This window comes from Onychomys torridus, chromosome 14 (assembly GCF_903995425.1).
Source record: "Onychomys torridus chromosome 14, mOncTor1.1, whole genome shotgun sequence".
Taxonomy (NCBI): domain Eukaryota; kingdom Metazoa; phylum Chordata; class Mammalia; order Rodentia; family Cricetidae; genus Onychomys; species Onychomys torridus.
The window spans coordinates 5551561-5568409 of record NC_050456.1 but is presented as its reverse complement, the minus strand read 5'-3'; the positions used below and the strand labels follow the sequence as shown (position 1 = coordinate 5568409).

Sequence of the window (16849 nt, the reverse complement as noted above, 5' to 3'; positions counted from 1 at the left end):
GCGAATTCAAAGAGAGAATCCTACTTGCTTCTGTGAACTAAATTTGTGGTAGCAAACAGAGAGAAATTACAAGGGGAGGGATGAGAGAGCTCACAATATGCAGGAACATAACAGTGGAAAGAATAAAGAGTGAAAACAGAAGAAAACATAAAAGTGAGTGACGGAAGAAAAGATCCCTGATTTGAAAACAGGATTCAGCACCAACAGCAGTACCATTTTGTATGTATGTTTCTAAATGCCATGCGGGCCGTACTGTTCCATGAGGGAAATGAGAAGTGGAGTCCCCCCCCCCACACACACACACAAACACTTTCTCCTTCATTTCCCCTCCTTGATGTCTTCTTTCTGCCTATTAGAAATTTCTATTCCTATCTCAAGAAGTCAACCGTATATTAAAAATCTGAAATCAGCCAAGGCACTATGCTTAGAAAATGGTATCTGCTTCCAGAATCTTCCAGGAGAAAATTGGCATTCAACTGAGCCAGTCTCCTAATCAAGCAGGTTATACACACCACGGCACCCAAGTCAACCCAGGTGCCTCTGTGTGAGCTGACAGAGGCACACGAGGAAACGGAGGCAGAGGGCAGCGGCACCGGTTCTTTACACGGACTCCATCAAGCAGGTTCTCATGATGAAAACAATGTTCAAACATCTCAGCAAGAGAATCAAACCAGACACAAACGGTCAAAGGAAAGCAACTTCGATTTCCAGCAGTCCCTGAAATGTTAGCTTCCATGACTGGTTTAGAGTCACCTAAGAGACACCTCTGGGTGTGACGGTGAGGGTTTCCAGGGAGGTTTAAATGAAGGCCTGGACCACTCTCTTGGTCCCATGGACAGGAGTCCCAGAGTAAATAAAAAGAGAAAGACAGGATGCCGAGTCCCGGAACCCATTGCTTTTCTGGCTGCAGACACACTGTGAGTGCCATCCCCACTCCTACGACCATGACATCCCCATCACGACAAACTATCTCCTCAAGTCATGAGCCACAATACACACACACACACACACACACACACACACACACACACACTTCCATAAATTGGTACTTTGTCATAGGAAGGAGAACAGTAACTAATACAGCCCGCCCTAACTGGATAGTCGGACAAGACGGCTGGCAACTGTATATATCATACATAAAATATCTGCTACCTAACAATGACCCTGTCAGAGAACACACTGAAGCGAAATCATTTGCTAATAATTTATTAGACTGACATATGTGTAAAGTTTATCTTTGTAAATGTAATTTACTTGATTGTTTAAAAGTCTGTATAAAATGATAAAGAGGTTTTGACTATTTTGGTTTAAGAATTCTGATTAGATACAACTAAAAAGTGTTATCATCACTAAGAAGAGATACCGGGGAGGGGGATACAATTGTTATGGATTGAGATGAAATGTCTTCCACAGGCTCATGTGTTTAAACACTTGATCCTCAGCTTGGGGCCCTGCTTGGGGAGGCTGTGGAACTTCTAGGACAGAGGGTCCCAGGGGTGCGCCTTGGGGTTCTGTCCTGGTCCTGTTCCACTCTGCCGTCTGCTTCCTGGTTGGTACCACATCACAAGAGGCTGCTTGCTCTCCTGCAGCCACAGTGCAGAGGCAACCCTTTGCCACGCTTCCCCACCAGGGTGTACTCCAGTCTCTGAAATGCAAAGTTCCAGTCCAGCAGTTTGCTACAATGATGAGATGTAGGTCTTCTCAACAGCAAGACCCACTGACAAATCGTAGTAAACTTTTGACACAAGGTCAAACTACCCTCAAATCAGAAAAGTTTAGAATGGAAACTAAACAGAATTTGTATTTTTAGTACTACAATTAGAAAGTTGTAGCATGACTTTGAAATGAACAGAGAGAAAAGAACTGTGAAATAAGTGTCAAGGAACAAGCAAAAAAAAAAAGTCCATTCCAGAACGACCATTTAGTTGTGGTGGGTTTTGAGATACAGAATCTACACAGCTCGTCTGAGAAATCCTGCAACAAAAACCTGAATGAAAATGGGCATTTCAGAAGCCAACAGACAGGGGGACAGAGAAGGCCCTGGGAGGCGGACCCGAGTGGGGGAGAGTGACTGCCAACCATCACATCAAGGACTGGTAAAGGGGTGACACCCTACCAAGTGTACTCTAGAGCAATGGGCACAACAAAGACTAGACCGGTCCAGGAGGCTCCCAGCGAGGAGCTACAGGCCCAGAGATGAAGGCAGCAGTGCAGAAGGCGGAGCTCGAAGGCCCGGAGGTGGGACAAGCCAGATACAGAGCGGAGAGCAGTGAGGTGGGGTGCTAACTGGGCAAGCAGTGCCCTGTGCACAGAGGGCAGAGTGTGACCAGGAATGGTGTAACTTTCACCAAGACAGTCACATTAAAGACAGAAGCACGGAGCTGGACGGTGGTGGCGCACGCCTGTAATCCCAGTACTCGGGAGGCAGAGGCAGGCGGATCTCTGTGAGTTCAAGGCCAGCCTGGTCTACAAAGCGAGTTCCAGTACAGCCTCCAAAGCTACAGAGAAACCCTGTCTCGAAAAACGGGAAAAAAAAAAAAAAAAAAAGACACAAGCACTTGCGCGCGCGCGCGCACACACACACACACACACACACACACACACACACACACAAATAACCAAATAAAATAAGGAGCAAAGATGAGAGAGGACGGGAATGGAACCCGGTGCATATTGGAAATACCTGCTAAAAAGAGGGGCTATTATTTGGAATTAGAAATGAGAAATTACCTTTGCATTTATAAGTTACATTATTTAAATAAAATCCAGCAGTTCCTGCCTGTAATCCCAACAATTGGGAGTTGGAGGCAGGAGACTCAAAAGTTCAAGCCCATTCTTAGTCACACATCGATTTTAAAGTCAGCCTGAACTATATGAGACCCTGCCTCAAAAAACAAACAACAAACAAACAAATAAGTGGAGCTGAGAAAGAAAATGCTTGAAAGAGAGAAATAACTAGTTATTGACAAAGTAAATAGACAGGGAATCAGGAGAAGGCCCAGTGGGTACAAGTGCTTGTCACACAAGGAGCTGGAATTGAGTCCCTAGAAAATACATGAAAACCTGGCTTGCCATGAAAGCCACTGTGATCTCAGGAGATTAATAAAAAATGTAAAACTTACTGTTCCTCTGTTTCATCCATAATAAGCTAGAAGTAGCAGAATACAGGAGTGAGGTAAGAACTCCTATAATATGAAACATTAGCTAGAAAGTACTACTTATTGATAAGCTTTTTGAAAAATGGCTGATATGGTAGTCAGGTGGGGTGGGCTGAAACAGGAAGACTGTAATTAGAAGACAGTCTAGTGGTCAAATAAAAACATAAATTCTCTAAGTACAAAATCCATTCTTGGGGCTGGGGATTTAGCTCAGTGGTAGAGCGCTTGCCTAGCAAGCGCTGGGTGTGGTGATGTACCCCTTTAATCCCAACACTTGAGAGGCAGAAATTACTGGATCTTTGAGTTCAGTTCAGCTCCCCAAGGAGGCTCACAGCTGTCCGTAACTCCAGCTCCAGATCTGCTGCCATCTTCTGATCAGGCATGCACATGAAGCATGCACATGTATACAGACAAAACACACATATTAATATACACATTAAAAGAAAAAAAGCAAAAATCTAAAGAACATTTGGGAAAACACTGTTGTAACTCATGGTTAAGACAACTTCTAAATGACAAAAGTCTTGGAAGCAATAAAAAAAAGGCTGCTTAAAGATAACCTTTTTATAGCAAAGCTCTTTAAAAATCAAACGACAAAATGGGACTGGAATACAATTTTTGAATCACATCTGGTAGAGAAAGAGTTGACAGCCTATAATACACATGAAGGTTTTCCAAGTAATAAGAAAAAGACAACTTCCCCATCAAAAAGGAAGGTAGGCAGAGCAAACGTCTATAATCGTAAATGCTTGGGAAAGACAGAATGTAGTGCCAGCCTCAACCTTACCGCAAGTTCAAGGCCAGCTTGGGCTAGATGAGACCCTATTGGAAGAGGAGGAAAGAGGAGAAAGAAGAGGGGAGGGCAGAGGAGGACAGTAGAGGGCAGAGGAGTAGAGGAGAGGAAAGCAGAGGAGAGGAGAGCAGAAAAGAGGAGAGGAGAGAAGAGGAGAGGAAGAGGAGAGGAAAAGGAGAGGAAGAGGAGAGGAGAGGAGAGGAGAGGAGAGGAAGAGGAGAGGAGAGGAAGAGGAAGAGGAAGAGGAGAGAAGAGAGGAAGAGGAGAGGAGAGGAAGAGGAAGAGGAGAGGCGAGAGGAGAGGATAGGAAGAGGAGAGGAGAGGATGAGGAGGGGAAGAGGAAGAGGAGAGGAGAGGAAGAGGAGAGGATGAGGAAGAGGAAGAGGAGAGGAGAGGAAGAGGAGAGGAAGAGGAAGAGGGGAGGAGAGGAGAGGAAGAGGAGAGGAAGAGGAAGAGGGGAGGGGAGGAGAGGAAGAGGAGAGGAGAGGAAAAGGAGAGAGGAAGAGGAGAGGAGAGGAGAGAAAAGGAGAGGAAGAGGAGAGGAAGAGGAAGAGGAGAGGAGAGGAGAGGAAGAGGAAGAGGAGAGGAGAGAGGAGAGGATAGGAAGAGGAGAGGAGAGGAGAGGAAGAGGAGGGGAAGAGGAAGAGGAGAGGAGAGGAAGAGGAGAGGAAGAGGAGAGGAAGAGGAAGAGGAAGAGGAAGAGGAGAGGAGAGGAAGAGGAGAGGAAGAGGAGAGGAAGAGGAAGAGGAGAGGAGAGGAGAGGAGAGGAAGAGGAAGAGGAAGAGGAGAGGAGAGGAGAGGAAGAGGAGAGGAGAGGAAGAGAAAGAGGAGAGGAAGAGGAGAGAGGAAGAGGAGAGGAGAGGAGAGAAGAGGAGAGGAAGAGGAGAGGAGAGGAGAGGAGAGGAAGAGGAAGAGGAGAGGAAGAGGAAGAGGAGAGGAAGAGGAAGAGGAGAGGAGAGAAGAGGAGAGGAAGAGGAAGAGGAGAGGAGAGGAGAGGAAGAGGAGAGGAGAGGAGGGCAGAGAGCAGTCCACAGAAGAAAAGGGAAATGCGCACCAGTGAGGTTTAACTTCACCAGTCTCGAGGGGAGGCAGGTGACGTAACACCCTTTCACCTATCACGTCAGCAGAAGCAGAACGGTAATTTCCTGCAGACGATATTCAGATGAAATGCTGTGGGCTTTTGGAAAACAATTTAGACTTAACATAAAAATTAAAACTACATATCTTTTTCTTAGCAAGTTTTACTTCTGCTAACATCTTACCGACATGACTAACAGCAAAGTGGATTGTTCTAGTTAAGTGAATGAAAGACACCAAATCAGCCAACAGGGGAACTAAATGGATGTTGGGACATCTGTGCCACGGAATGTTACAGGGCTGTTAAAGTGATTCACTAGTACCCCAAGGGGAAACAGATGACTATGATATACCAATAAATAAGGAAAAGAAGTCACAAATAATATTTCTTGCGTAGGTTGATCACAATTTGAAAGTGACAGAAGTCATATGTGGGGACACCAACATACATGCTGCTGAACCAAGGAACAGAAAGAAGAGAATTACTTTTTAAAAGGCTAATTATCCTCTACCTGCTAGTGTCTTTGGTACAAGAAGGTACAGTGCACACTACCAAGGGGGAAACATGAACGCCCGACCAGCTGCAAACCCTCTGAGCTACAGTGCTGTCCTGTCTGCAAGGTATGTCGGGCAATGGTGGACAAAGCTTGCGGGAATAACCAACCAATATCTGATTTGATTAAGGCCCACTCCAGGAGACAGAACTCAGACCCAGCAATGCTTAGGTGACCCAGAACCTGAGACAAGGTAGCCCAGGGACCTAGGGCAAAACCAAATACTACTGTTCTACTAAAAGAGTATAGTAATGACTCCTGGTGACATTCTGGTATAATCATACATCAGTTCCTTGCTCAGCCATCATGAGAGAAACTTCCTCCTCCAAAAGATAGGAACAAATACAGAGACCCACAGCCAGACAAAATGCAGAGTAAGAGACGTTGGAACACTCAGCCTAAAAGGGGAAGTCTCCATCAAATCCTTCCTCTCAGAGCTCAGGAAACCCTACAGAAGAGGAGATGGAGAGAGTTTGAGAGCCGGAGTGAATGGAGGGCACTAAGGCTGCTAAATCAACATGCTGGATGAACATCTGAACTCACAAAGACTGAGACGTGGGGCCTGTACAGGTAAGTGTGAGATGGAGTCCTGAGGTGAAACAAGTGGACACATACTCCATTCCTAACTCAGGAGCCATCTCCAACTGACAACCACCTACAGATGAAACATCAGTTTCCTCCATGGGACTCTCACTGGGGAAACAAACTCCTCTAAGGGTAGAATGCACGCCCAGCGGGAGAGGGCCCACACCACACAAAATGCACACTCAATGGTGTGTTTGCAAGTTCTTTGTCACACACACACACACACACACACACACACACACACACACACACACTCTCTCTCGGCTTCCAGTGTAGCATTTTTATGGGATTCCTGAGTGGGCGAACGAGTGGGTCTCTGTGTCTGTATCTGTTTTGTCGGCCTTTTCCCATCTGTTTGTTTTATCCTGTACAAATACGTTAGTTTTTGGTTTTCTTATTATATTTATTATTAGTATCCCTGAGGAGCCTGTTTGCTTTCTAGTGAGAGAAAGAGAGTTGTCCTAGATTGTTTGGTGTGCCAACTTGACACAAGCTAGAGAATCAGAGAGGAAGAAGCCTCAATTGAGGAAATGCCTCCATGAGATCCTGCTCTAAGGCATTTTCTCAATTAACAATCAACGGGGAAGGGCTCAGCCCATTCATTGCGGGTTGGGTCATTCCTAAGCTATTGGTCCTGGCTTCTGTAAGCAGGCTGAGCAAGCCAGGGGAAGCAAGCCAATAAGCAGCACCCCTCCATGGCCTCTGAATCAGCTCCTGCCTCCAGGATCCTGCCCTGTTTGAGTTCCTGTCCTGACTTCCTTCAGTGGTGACCAGCAATGCTGAAGTGTAGCCAGATGAACCCTGTCCTCCCCAACTTGCTTTTCGGTCGTGGTGTTCTGTTGTAGTACTGGAAACCCTGACTAAGAGAGGTGGATCCAGATGTGGGGAGCTGGGAAGAACTGACTAAGACAGAGGTGGATCAGATGGAGGGGAGCTGGGAAGAACTGGGGTAAGTGAAGGGAGAGGAAAGGTTAATCCGGATATATATTTTTTTAAAAAAACCTATTTTCAATAAAAGGGAAAAAATTTTAAGGCCAATTATGTAGAAAATATAACTTCAACTGACAAGGTGTGGTATACCTTTTACCTGTGGCATTAGTCTAAATAGCTTTAAATGCTGGGAAAATATTACTGTTGTTTTAGAATGAGGAAGATGATACAACTGGAGATAATCGTGTTAAGCTAATTAAGTCAATATCATAAAAGTGAACGCTATATATTTTCTCTCCTTTGTGATTTTTAGATTTTATATAGATACAAAAATCTGCATTTTTCTGTCTTATAAATTATGTTTTCTATTGCCTTGATAAAACACTGTCACCAAGAACAACTTGGGGAGCATAGGGTTTATTTCACTCCCATGTCCACAAAATAGTTCACTGAAAGTAAGTAGAGAGGAACTCAAACAGGGCAGGAACCTGGAGGCAGGAGCCAACGCAGAGGCCAGGAGGGGTGCTGCTCACTGGCTTGCTCTGCATGGCTTGCTCAGCCTGCTGTCCTGGAAGAACCCAGGACCACAGGCTCAGGAATGGCTCCACCCCCAGTGCGCTGAGTCTACCCACAATACCAATTAAGAAAATTCCCTAAAGGTATGCCTACAGGCAGATCTTATAGAAGAAATTTCTCAGCTAATGTTCCCTCCCGTCAGATGATTATAGCTGGTGTCACCTTGACCTAAAACTAGCCAGTACAGCATGACTCCATCCCTGTTCCTTTGCTGTGAAGACACACAATGACCAAGGCAGCTCTTTTAAAAAGGAAGCATTTAACTGAGAGCCTTCTTACAGATTCAGAGGGTTAGTCCACTATCATCATGATGGGTAGTATGGTGACAGGCAGGTAGGCATGGTGTTAGAGAAATAGCTGAGAGCTTTACATCCTGACCCTCAGGCAGCAGGCAGAGACTAACTCTGGGCCTAGTGTGGGCTTTTGAAACCTCAAAGCCCACCGCCAGTGACACATCTCCTCCAACAAGCCCACACTTCTTTTTTTTTTTTTTAATTAATTTATTTATTTTTTGGTTTTTTGAGACAGGGTTTCTCTGTGTAGCTTTGTGCCTTTCCTGGATCTCCCTCTGTAGCCCAGGCTGGCCTCGAACTCACAAAGATCCGCCTGCCTCTGCCTCCCGAGTGCTAGGATTAAAGGCGTGCACCACCACCATCTGGCCAGCCCACACTTCTAATCCTCCCCAAAAGTCCAACTACAAACCACACATTCAAATATATGAGTCTGAGGGGGGGGGGCATTCTCATCAAACCACCACAGCGTATGTGACCAAAAACTGTCTCTTTGTTCAAATAGAGCAGTATTGTAGACAATTTGTGTTTTCAAGTTTTGGTAATAATGTAATAATGTTAAGGGAAAAAAATTAGCATTGTATGGATGAGAAGGAAGAGTCTCTTCCATTTCCAGTCCTGTGACCTTGGGGAAAATTAACTTCTATTTGAGCTGTTTCATTTATTGTGGACACAATAAAAAGCTGTAAGATTAAACAAAACTGTGGAGATCACATGACTCCTTTCTTCACTGCACACCAGTCAGAAAACTGAGGCCCACAAAAGTGAGATTTTCCCATAATCCTAATGGGCAACAATCTAAACTAAAATGCCCATTCCAGATTTCCTAGTTCAGTGGTCACACCCACTATGCTGACACCCTCCACAGTAGCTTAGATGTGAGCTGGGTGTTCACACTCACTGTGCTGGATGTGAGCTGTGTGTTCACACTCACTGTGCTAGATGTGAGCTGGGTGTTCACACCCACTGTGCTGAGATTCTCCACAGTAGCTTAGATGTGAGCTGTGTGTTTACACCAACTCTGCTGACACCCTCCACAGTAGCTGAGATGTGAGCTGGGGGAACAGCCAGAACATCTCTGAGACTTAAACCACCTCTCTGAAGTTGGCACAGCAAGGCTGTAACTTTCTCAAATGTTCCTGAAATTAAAGTGAGAGTATGTGCCACTACAAAGCCAACATAAGTAGACTGCCTGGCTTAATAAATGGAAGCAACTACTGATTTCAAGAAAAAAAGACTATAAAATTTAATATAATATGTAATTAACGTTGCCCATAACTGACTAATAACTGCTGTATCTCAGCTTAAACATAATTTCTCTCAAAACCTGTTGGAACAGGGTAGAAAATATTCTTCTTCAAAGTATGTCCACAGAACTCAAATTCTGTCTTACAGGAAAACCTCACACCACTTTGGTCCATTGCTAGCTGCCTTTAAACACTGAAAACATGGGCAACTTAACTTCTGCTTCCTCACCCCAGTAACCAAGGCATCTACAAAGATACTCAACAGGGTGTGAACAGTAAGACTTTGCTTAGTTACTGGTCATCACAAGGCCACTAATGGTGATCCCACTAAGTCAACTGTTTTTGACTTGGTTTTTCTATCAATGGGTTCTTAACTGCAGGTTCAGAGACCAAAATGCCAATGATCAAGTACTCACCCACTCTCCACCCCTTCATTATGTCAGTTAACAGGCCTAACATGCCAATGATGAGTGAGTGGGCACATAAAACAAAGGTTTGTAGCTGATGGAGATAATGAAACAGCTTGAAATTATCAACCACTCCTTTCCAAAAACACCACCACCGCTGCCCGAAGACCATTCACAGCAGTAAGTTAACTACTTGTTTAGTTCTACACGTAGAGATCTTAAGCTAATCATCTCTATTAGTCCTTAAAACAGCCCTGTAACTGTTCTACAGTGAAGAAGCTGGAAGACAAAAATCTTCAAGTACTTTGCTATAAAGTGGTGCAGCCAGAATTTCAACTCAGGTTTGCTGGTTTCACAGGTCATTTCCTAAGGAATGGGTCAAACTCCCTCCATTAGAGAAATAAAGTATCTTAGTTCAAAGATTTTATGAAATGTCCCTACTGCTCTGTCTCTCTGAGTGGGAATTCCATGTGGCCTTTCATTTTCTCCAGAGAGTCATTAGGGATTTCATGTTAGAGTGAACTATCAACGTTTTGCCAGGTGTGGTGGCACATGCCTTAAATCCCACATAGCAAAGGCAGGCAGATATGAGTTCAAGGCCTGCTTGGTCTACATAGTGAGTTCCAGGACAACTAGAGCTACATACTGAGACTCTGTCTCAAAAAACCAAACTAAATAAATAAAATATACATAAAAGGAAACAAAGAACAGTTCACTGTGAAACTGTAGTAAACACTCACCCACAAAGGCTGCCATCTGAGCAGCTGTTCTTCCCACTGAGTTCACAACGTCCGTCTCTGCGCCTGCCTCCAACATGGCCCATGTGATGTCTTTATTGCCTAGAGTTCCAGGACACAGATCTGTTAACCCTAAGAAATACACAATTTTGTCTGCTCTCTCTCTCAGGCCCTCTCACTGACTTCTAAGTTTCTATCATGTGGACATTTTCATTTTTCCAAAAATATCAATCATAATTATAAAAATAAAAGTACTACAAACCTACTTAGTCAAACTAATTTCTTGGAAAATCAATTTGGTAATGCAAACATGGTACAGAATTGAATAGCACTTTTAACAATAAAACAGACCATGTTTGCTTAATGGCAATGCTTAGTATAAAATCAAAATGTACATACAAAATTATCAACAACAAAGAGGAGAGAGAAGTGAACAAAAGCCCTCCTTGAACACACAGACTCATTCCTCCTCACACACCTACACACTTGGGAGGTATGTATGATATATATGTGGTATATAAGGTATAAACATTGGGGAGGTGAATATGGTATATATGTGGTATATATGGAATAAACATTGGGGAAGTGTATATGGTATATATGAGGTATATATGTATAAACATTGGGGAGGTATATATGTGGTATATATGATATAAATATTTGGAGGTGTATATGGTATATATGTGGTATATACAGTATAAACATTGGGGAGATATATATGGTAGATAGATAGATAGATAGATAGATAGGGAGTATATATGGCATAAACAATGGGGAGTTATGTACAGTATATATGTGGTATATATGGTATAAACGTCAGGGATCTTTCTGCACGTGTCTATGTAAATATCTATAGTTCATTTCCATTTTTCCAAATCATTATAGATATTTTGCTAATATTCTCTCCATTGAGTGAGCAGCACTTTTGACTCATTTTTGTAGCAATGATCCTGCTTGCCTTATGAACATTTCTTGGAAAATATGGATGAAGATTACATATGTTTTAAATATGTAATCCAGCAAGGGTAGACCAAATACATTCCACAAAACAGTGTACAGAAGTCCCCAAGCACGACTCTTTTAATCATTGCCAACATAGTAAGTGCAAAATAATCATGTGTTCTAGTTATGACCTCTTTGATTAATGCTGAGCATTTTATATATTGACCAGCTGCTCCATCCTTGTGTTCTCTGTCCAGTTGTCTCTTACAGTATCTGTCTTTCTCTAGGTGATTTATAAGAACTCCTTAAAGATAGCAATGAGACCATTAAAAAGACACAAAAATATTTTTCTTCATTTTTATTTGTATTTTAACTCTATCTATGGAACATCTCATTTACAGCAATGTTAAAAATTCTATGCAATTAAACCACTGATGTTCCCTTTGTATACAGTTTTATTTATTATTTATTTATTTGTTTGTTTGTGTGTGTGTGTGTGTGTGTGTGTGTGTGTGTGTGTGTGTTTGTGCCTGTATGTCTTTACTGCACATGTGTGCAGGTACCCATGGAAGCCAAAGGCATTTGGTACTCTAGAACTGGAGTTAGAGGCAGTTGTGAGCCACCTGATGTGGGTACCAGGAACTGAACCTCAGTCCTCTGAAAGAGTGGTAGGCATTCTTTTTCTTCTTTTTGCGGGGAGGGGATTCAAATGCATTTTAATAAGGTGATACTGCATTACTGCTCCATATCTCAGAAAATTTCCAAGGTATTTGAAATGTGAAGGTATCAGGAACAAATCAAACAGCACACCAATAAAAAATGACAGCGTAACTGTGGAAGATAGGAAAGGCTAAGTGCCACTGTTAGACCTTCACACAGCAGCCCTGTGCCCAAGATTGCTCAGCCCGTCACGAAAAGCTGTGAACGGCAAGCAGCCTCACAGATACAAACGAGCATTCCTTCTTGGAAAGTCGGCACCCAAGAAAAAGATGGAGGCAAGCCAACACAAGATGTTTTAAAGATATACTGAAACCTCTAAGAGAAAATGTCTTCCTTAGGACATGAAAGGGTTGTATATGAGATACAACACGTCCATGTGTGTTGTAAGCTCTGTGGACATTTTTCTGAATTCTCACATGGGAATGAATGAAGGACCTGGACTAGGTCATTGGAGGATGTTTAGGTTTATGATATATATGACAGTGTCTCTGGGATTGAGGGGAGAAATAAAGATTTTTAAGAAAGTAATTAAAACATGATAGACAAAATAAGAAAGAAAAGAAAGAAGGGAGTGTAGTGGATAGCCATCCCAGCCTTGGCCTGGAAGTTCCAACCCCCATTGAGGCTTTGGTAATGGTCACGCCCACAAGGCAGGGCGGAGGAGGAAGGGAAAGACCCAGGATGGAGAGGAGGGCTCTCTCTTGGATCTGGGACCCTGGACACAAGAGATAGACCGAGCAGAGTTCTCCAGTGAACACTGCTGGACTGCGTGATACCTTTGCCAGACCCTACAACCTATCCCTTCATTTGTAAGTTACCCCACAAAATAAACCTCCCTTTTAACTACGTGGAGTGGCCTTAATAATTTCACCAATAAGGGAGGGAGGGAGGGAGGAAGGGAGGGAATGATCAAGATTGATGGAGCGCCGAGTCCACCACTCTCAACCAGCAACACACCTCAGGAACTCACCAGACAGATTGACAAAGCAATATACTACAGACTTTGATTCATTAAATACCACCCCTCCCTTGCCCTCTGCCTCCAAGTGCACTCCCACACTTAAGTATCGGTTAGAGTCCCTAACACTTTTCCAGAGTGGAATTCTGCCTAGTCCACAAAAGGTCTTTAATATAAGGGGATCGGGAAACAAGACACTGAAACTTCATGTAGTATGGGCAGCCTTTGTTTGGAACAACTTCAGTTCCAGCAGCGGGAGGGCTGCGTGCAGGAGGAGTTCCACTAATTGCTCCGATTCCTTCCATTGTAGCAGCTTGGCCAGAACATTAGTTGGTGGTGGGGTCAGTCCTGGGGTTCCATCCGGCATCATAGTGGCAGGTCCTGGAGGATGTGGATACAGCGGGCACAGGAGCAGGGGAAATGGTGCCTCTATTGTTTATGCCCATAGCATCTCCCGTAGCCGTTTGGCCCATCCATATCTCTTGTTCTCTTCAATGCTTCCTGCTGTTGCTTCGTTATTTCTTCTTGCTGCGGCATTACTTTTTCATGGCGTCTGCGCTGCTCCTTCTGCCAGCTCTAGCTGCTTTTGTTTCTGAACCTCTCAGTTATACAGCTCCTCAATTCTCGGAAGCTCTCCTTGAAGCTTCATCAAGTCCTGCCTCATAACCTGATGCTTATGGCATGCTGTCTTAATCTCCAGCTTCTCACAAGCCTCCCTGATGTTGCGGTCCACTGGATCCTGCTGTGGTTTCTCCATCTCGGTGCCTTCCAGTGCACGGCATTCTCACACTCCAAGGACCCAGGCGGTGCAATCTGTGTGGCTGCTTCCGTTCTGGGTGAAATGGTTGGAGTTTTATGACAAGCTTCTCTGGAAGCCCCTCTTCATCATGTCCATTGGCTCCACTGCCACAGTCCATGGAAATGTGGTTAGCAAGAGGAGCCTTCACCACATCTGCCCAGAGTTTCCGAGCAGCTGACTTCCTGGGAACTCATCAGTGCCTCTCCCTGAGGACCTTCCTCGGTGACCACAGCCCTCCACCTGGCCAACAGCAAAGGCTTCTTCCAGCTGTTACTTAGGCACATACTGAGGAAGGCTGTAGACACTCAGTGGGTAAGGGCACACTCGGCTGCTTTCCTCCACGGAGAGACAAATTGTCCAGGTTCACTTTGCCAATTTCCACTAGGGGTCGTGTTTCCAAGCGGGTTTCGTCCTTGTGAATGAAAACTTCGCCTGCTTTCCCCTAATTCTTAGAAAGTTTTATTTCTTCTTCAGTGATGTCAGGGGAAGCTTACCTACAAAAAGCCGGCTACACAGGGTGAAGGGCTCTCCTGGTCAGTAATCAAACCTTCATTCTGTATGTGCATGCGTGCGTGCGTGCGAGCGAGCGAGCGTGTTGCTGCTGCTGCTGCTGGTTGATGATGCATTCTTAGAGTATGGTTCGCTTCTCCAAGGTAAAAGTTTTCTTGCACTGCATTTTCACACCTCCAGCCCCTGATGTCTGTATTATTTATGGGTTCTTTATTGTATACACCACTTAGAAATGCTTTTGTGCCCCATGATTACATGCATGTGTGTGTGTGTGTGTGTGCCTTTGAAATCAGAGCTTATTATATTATATCTCTATTTTCTTAAAGACTTACAATTATCTGGCATGGTGCCATACATCTTTAAGCCCAGCTCTCAGGAGGTACAGGCAGGTGGAGCTCTAGGAGTACCAGGCCAGCCAAGTCTAGAGAATGAGATCCTGTCTCAAAACAGGAACAGCAAGAAAGTGTGTGTGTGTGTGTGTGTGTGTGTGTGTGTGTGTGTGTGTGTGTGTGTGTTGGGGGTGGGGGGACAGGTCTGTGAGCATGCAAGTCTGTCCCACATGGACCATCCCTCTAGGCAAACGGCAGCACTGTCACAGCAACCATTTGAAAAAGACCAAAGCAGTGTTTGCATTTCATCAACATGCACAGATTTAGACTTGAGCAAAGTAGAAAGAAGAGGTGCCTAGAGAAGCACCTGCTTTTACGTCACTAAAATGTGACTCGAAGTGGGTTGGCAAGATGGTTAAGAGGGTAAGAGTGCTTGCTGCCAAGGCTGAGAACTGGTGTTCGATCCCCACAGCCCACATGGTGGAAGGAGGGACTAACTCCTGCAGGTTGTTCTCTGACCTGCAGACCTGTGCCATGCGCATATCCCCCAACCACAATAACATAGGTTAAAGAAAGACAAGAACAGATCACTAACTCTGTAACTTGTTTCAGGCATTATAAGTTTTTATTTTGGTTTTTCAAGACAAGGTTTCTCTGTGTAGCTCTGGCTGTTCCTGGAACTCACTCTGTAGACCAGGCTGGCCTCGAACTCAGAGATTCACCTGCTTCTTCATCCTGAGTGCTGACATTAAAGGTGTGCATTACCACCCGGCTGCATTACAGTTTTTCAAAAGTCAATTCTCACTACTCTTTTCTATTAAATTCCTAAAAATTACTAAAGTAAAACATGCATTAAATTTAAAATATAGGTTAAGAACACTGCTAGAGTAAAACTAAATCTTTACCAGAAAGCGCAGCAAACATGAGGGCTGTGTATCCGTGCTCATGTTGATGGCAATTGACGTCAGCTCCATGACGCAGAAGTAACTTGCACATATCAAGTTTTCCTTTATATGCTGCGTGCATTAAAGGAGTCATTCCATTCTTTAAACGGAAGGGAAAATACGTTAATTATGCACATTTCCATTTTCATAACTTATGGACACACACATAAACGAATAAAATCATCTTTAAAACCTAGAAAGTATATTTATTTCCTCTCAGATTTTAACTCAACTTCTGAGTGGAAAAAACACATTTTTTAAAAATAGATTAACAAGCAGAAAAGACATGTTAAACCTCACACACTATCAAAGAAGCAGAGCAAGAACCAGAGCCCAGACCACCTCAGGTCCTCATCTCCCCCACACTCTTAGTTCTTAAAACACCAGTGAACACAAGAAAACCAAAGGCAGGGGACTGAGGCGTGAGGATCACAGGTTCAAGGTCTGCCTGAGACTCTATCTCAAAATAAAAAGTTAAAAACAGGTTTGGAATGTAGCTTAATGGTAAAGTACTTGCCTAACGTGTACAAGGCCCTAGGTTCAACCTTAGTACCAAGCCAAACCAAAAACAAAAAGTTCTAAAATACACAGAACATTTACCAAAAGGAAAACTGAACAGATTCTGGCATGTTCATAATAGGTAATTCAAAGCTATTCATTAAGTGCATTTGGAGACAGTGAGATGGCTCAGTGGGTAAACGTGCTTGCTGGCAAGCCTGGCTAGCTGAGTTTGAGCAGCAGACCCCACTGGTAGGACAGAACCAACTTCAAAAAGCTGTTCTTGGAGCGCATGTGGCCCCACACAAGCACACACACACATAATATAAACAAATACAGATGAAGACTTTTTCAAAATTTGAGGTGATAAAGAGATGGCTCAGAGGTTACTACTGCTTGCTGTTCTTCCAGAAGCCCTAAGTGCAGTTCCTAGTGCTCATTTCAGACGGCCCAAAACTGCCTGTGACTTTAGATACAGGATCAGATACTCTGTCCTGGCCTACATACACACACACACAATAAATAAAATAAAATAAAAAATAAATAATAAATTTGAAAAAATCATCTCTGTGTAGTGCATTGGGAATTCTCTGACTACTGTCAATGAGAAAAAGCAGGCATGGGATATATTTACTGCTGTGACATTGTTTTTTGTTGTTGTTGGGGGTTTTTTTCCCCCGAGACAGGGTTTCTCTGTGTACTTTTGGTTCCTGTCCTGGGTCTCACTCTGTAGACCAGGCTGGCCTTGAACTCACAGAGATCTGCCTGGCTCTGCTTCCCGAGTGCTGGGATGAA

At 43.9% G+C, this 16849-nt stretch overlaps 1 protein-coding gene and 1 pseudogene across 1 annotated transcript in view; both read right to left on the bottom strand.

Annotated features, from left to right (window-relative positions):
• Ankmy2 (ankyrin repeat and MYND domain containing 2) overlaps window positions 1-16849 on the bottom strand; it is a 42747-nt gene that overhangs the window by 12935 nt on the left and 12963 nt on the right. Inside the window, exons 3-4 of the mRNA XM_036206185.1 lie at window positions 15518-15656; window positions 10358-10456 (exon numbers count right to left, since the gene is read on the bottom strand). Coding sequence (XP_036062078.1) covers window positions 10358-10456; window positions 15518-15656 — 238 coding nt within the window. The remainder of the gene's footprint in view (window positions 1-10357; window positions 10457-15517; window positions 15657-16849) is intronic.
• On the bottom strand, window positions 13097-15148 carry LOC118595375 (annotated as a pseudogene).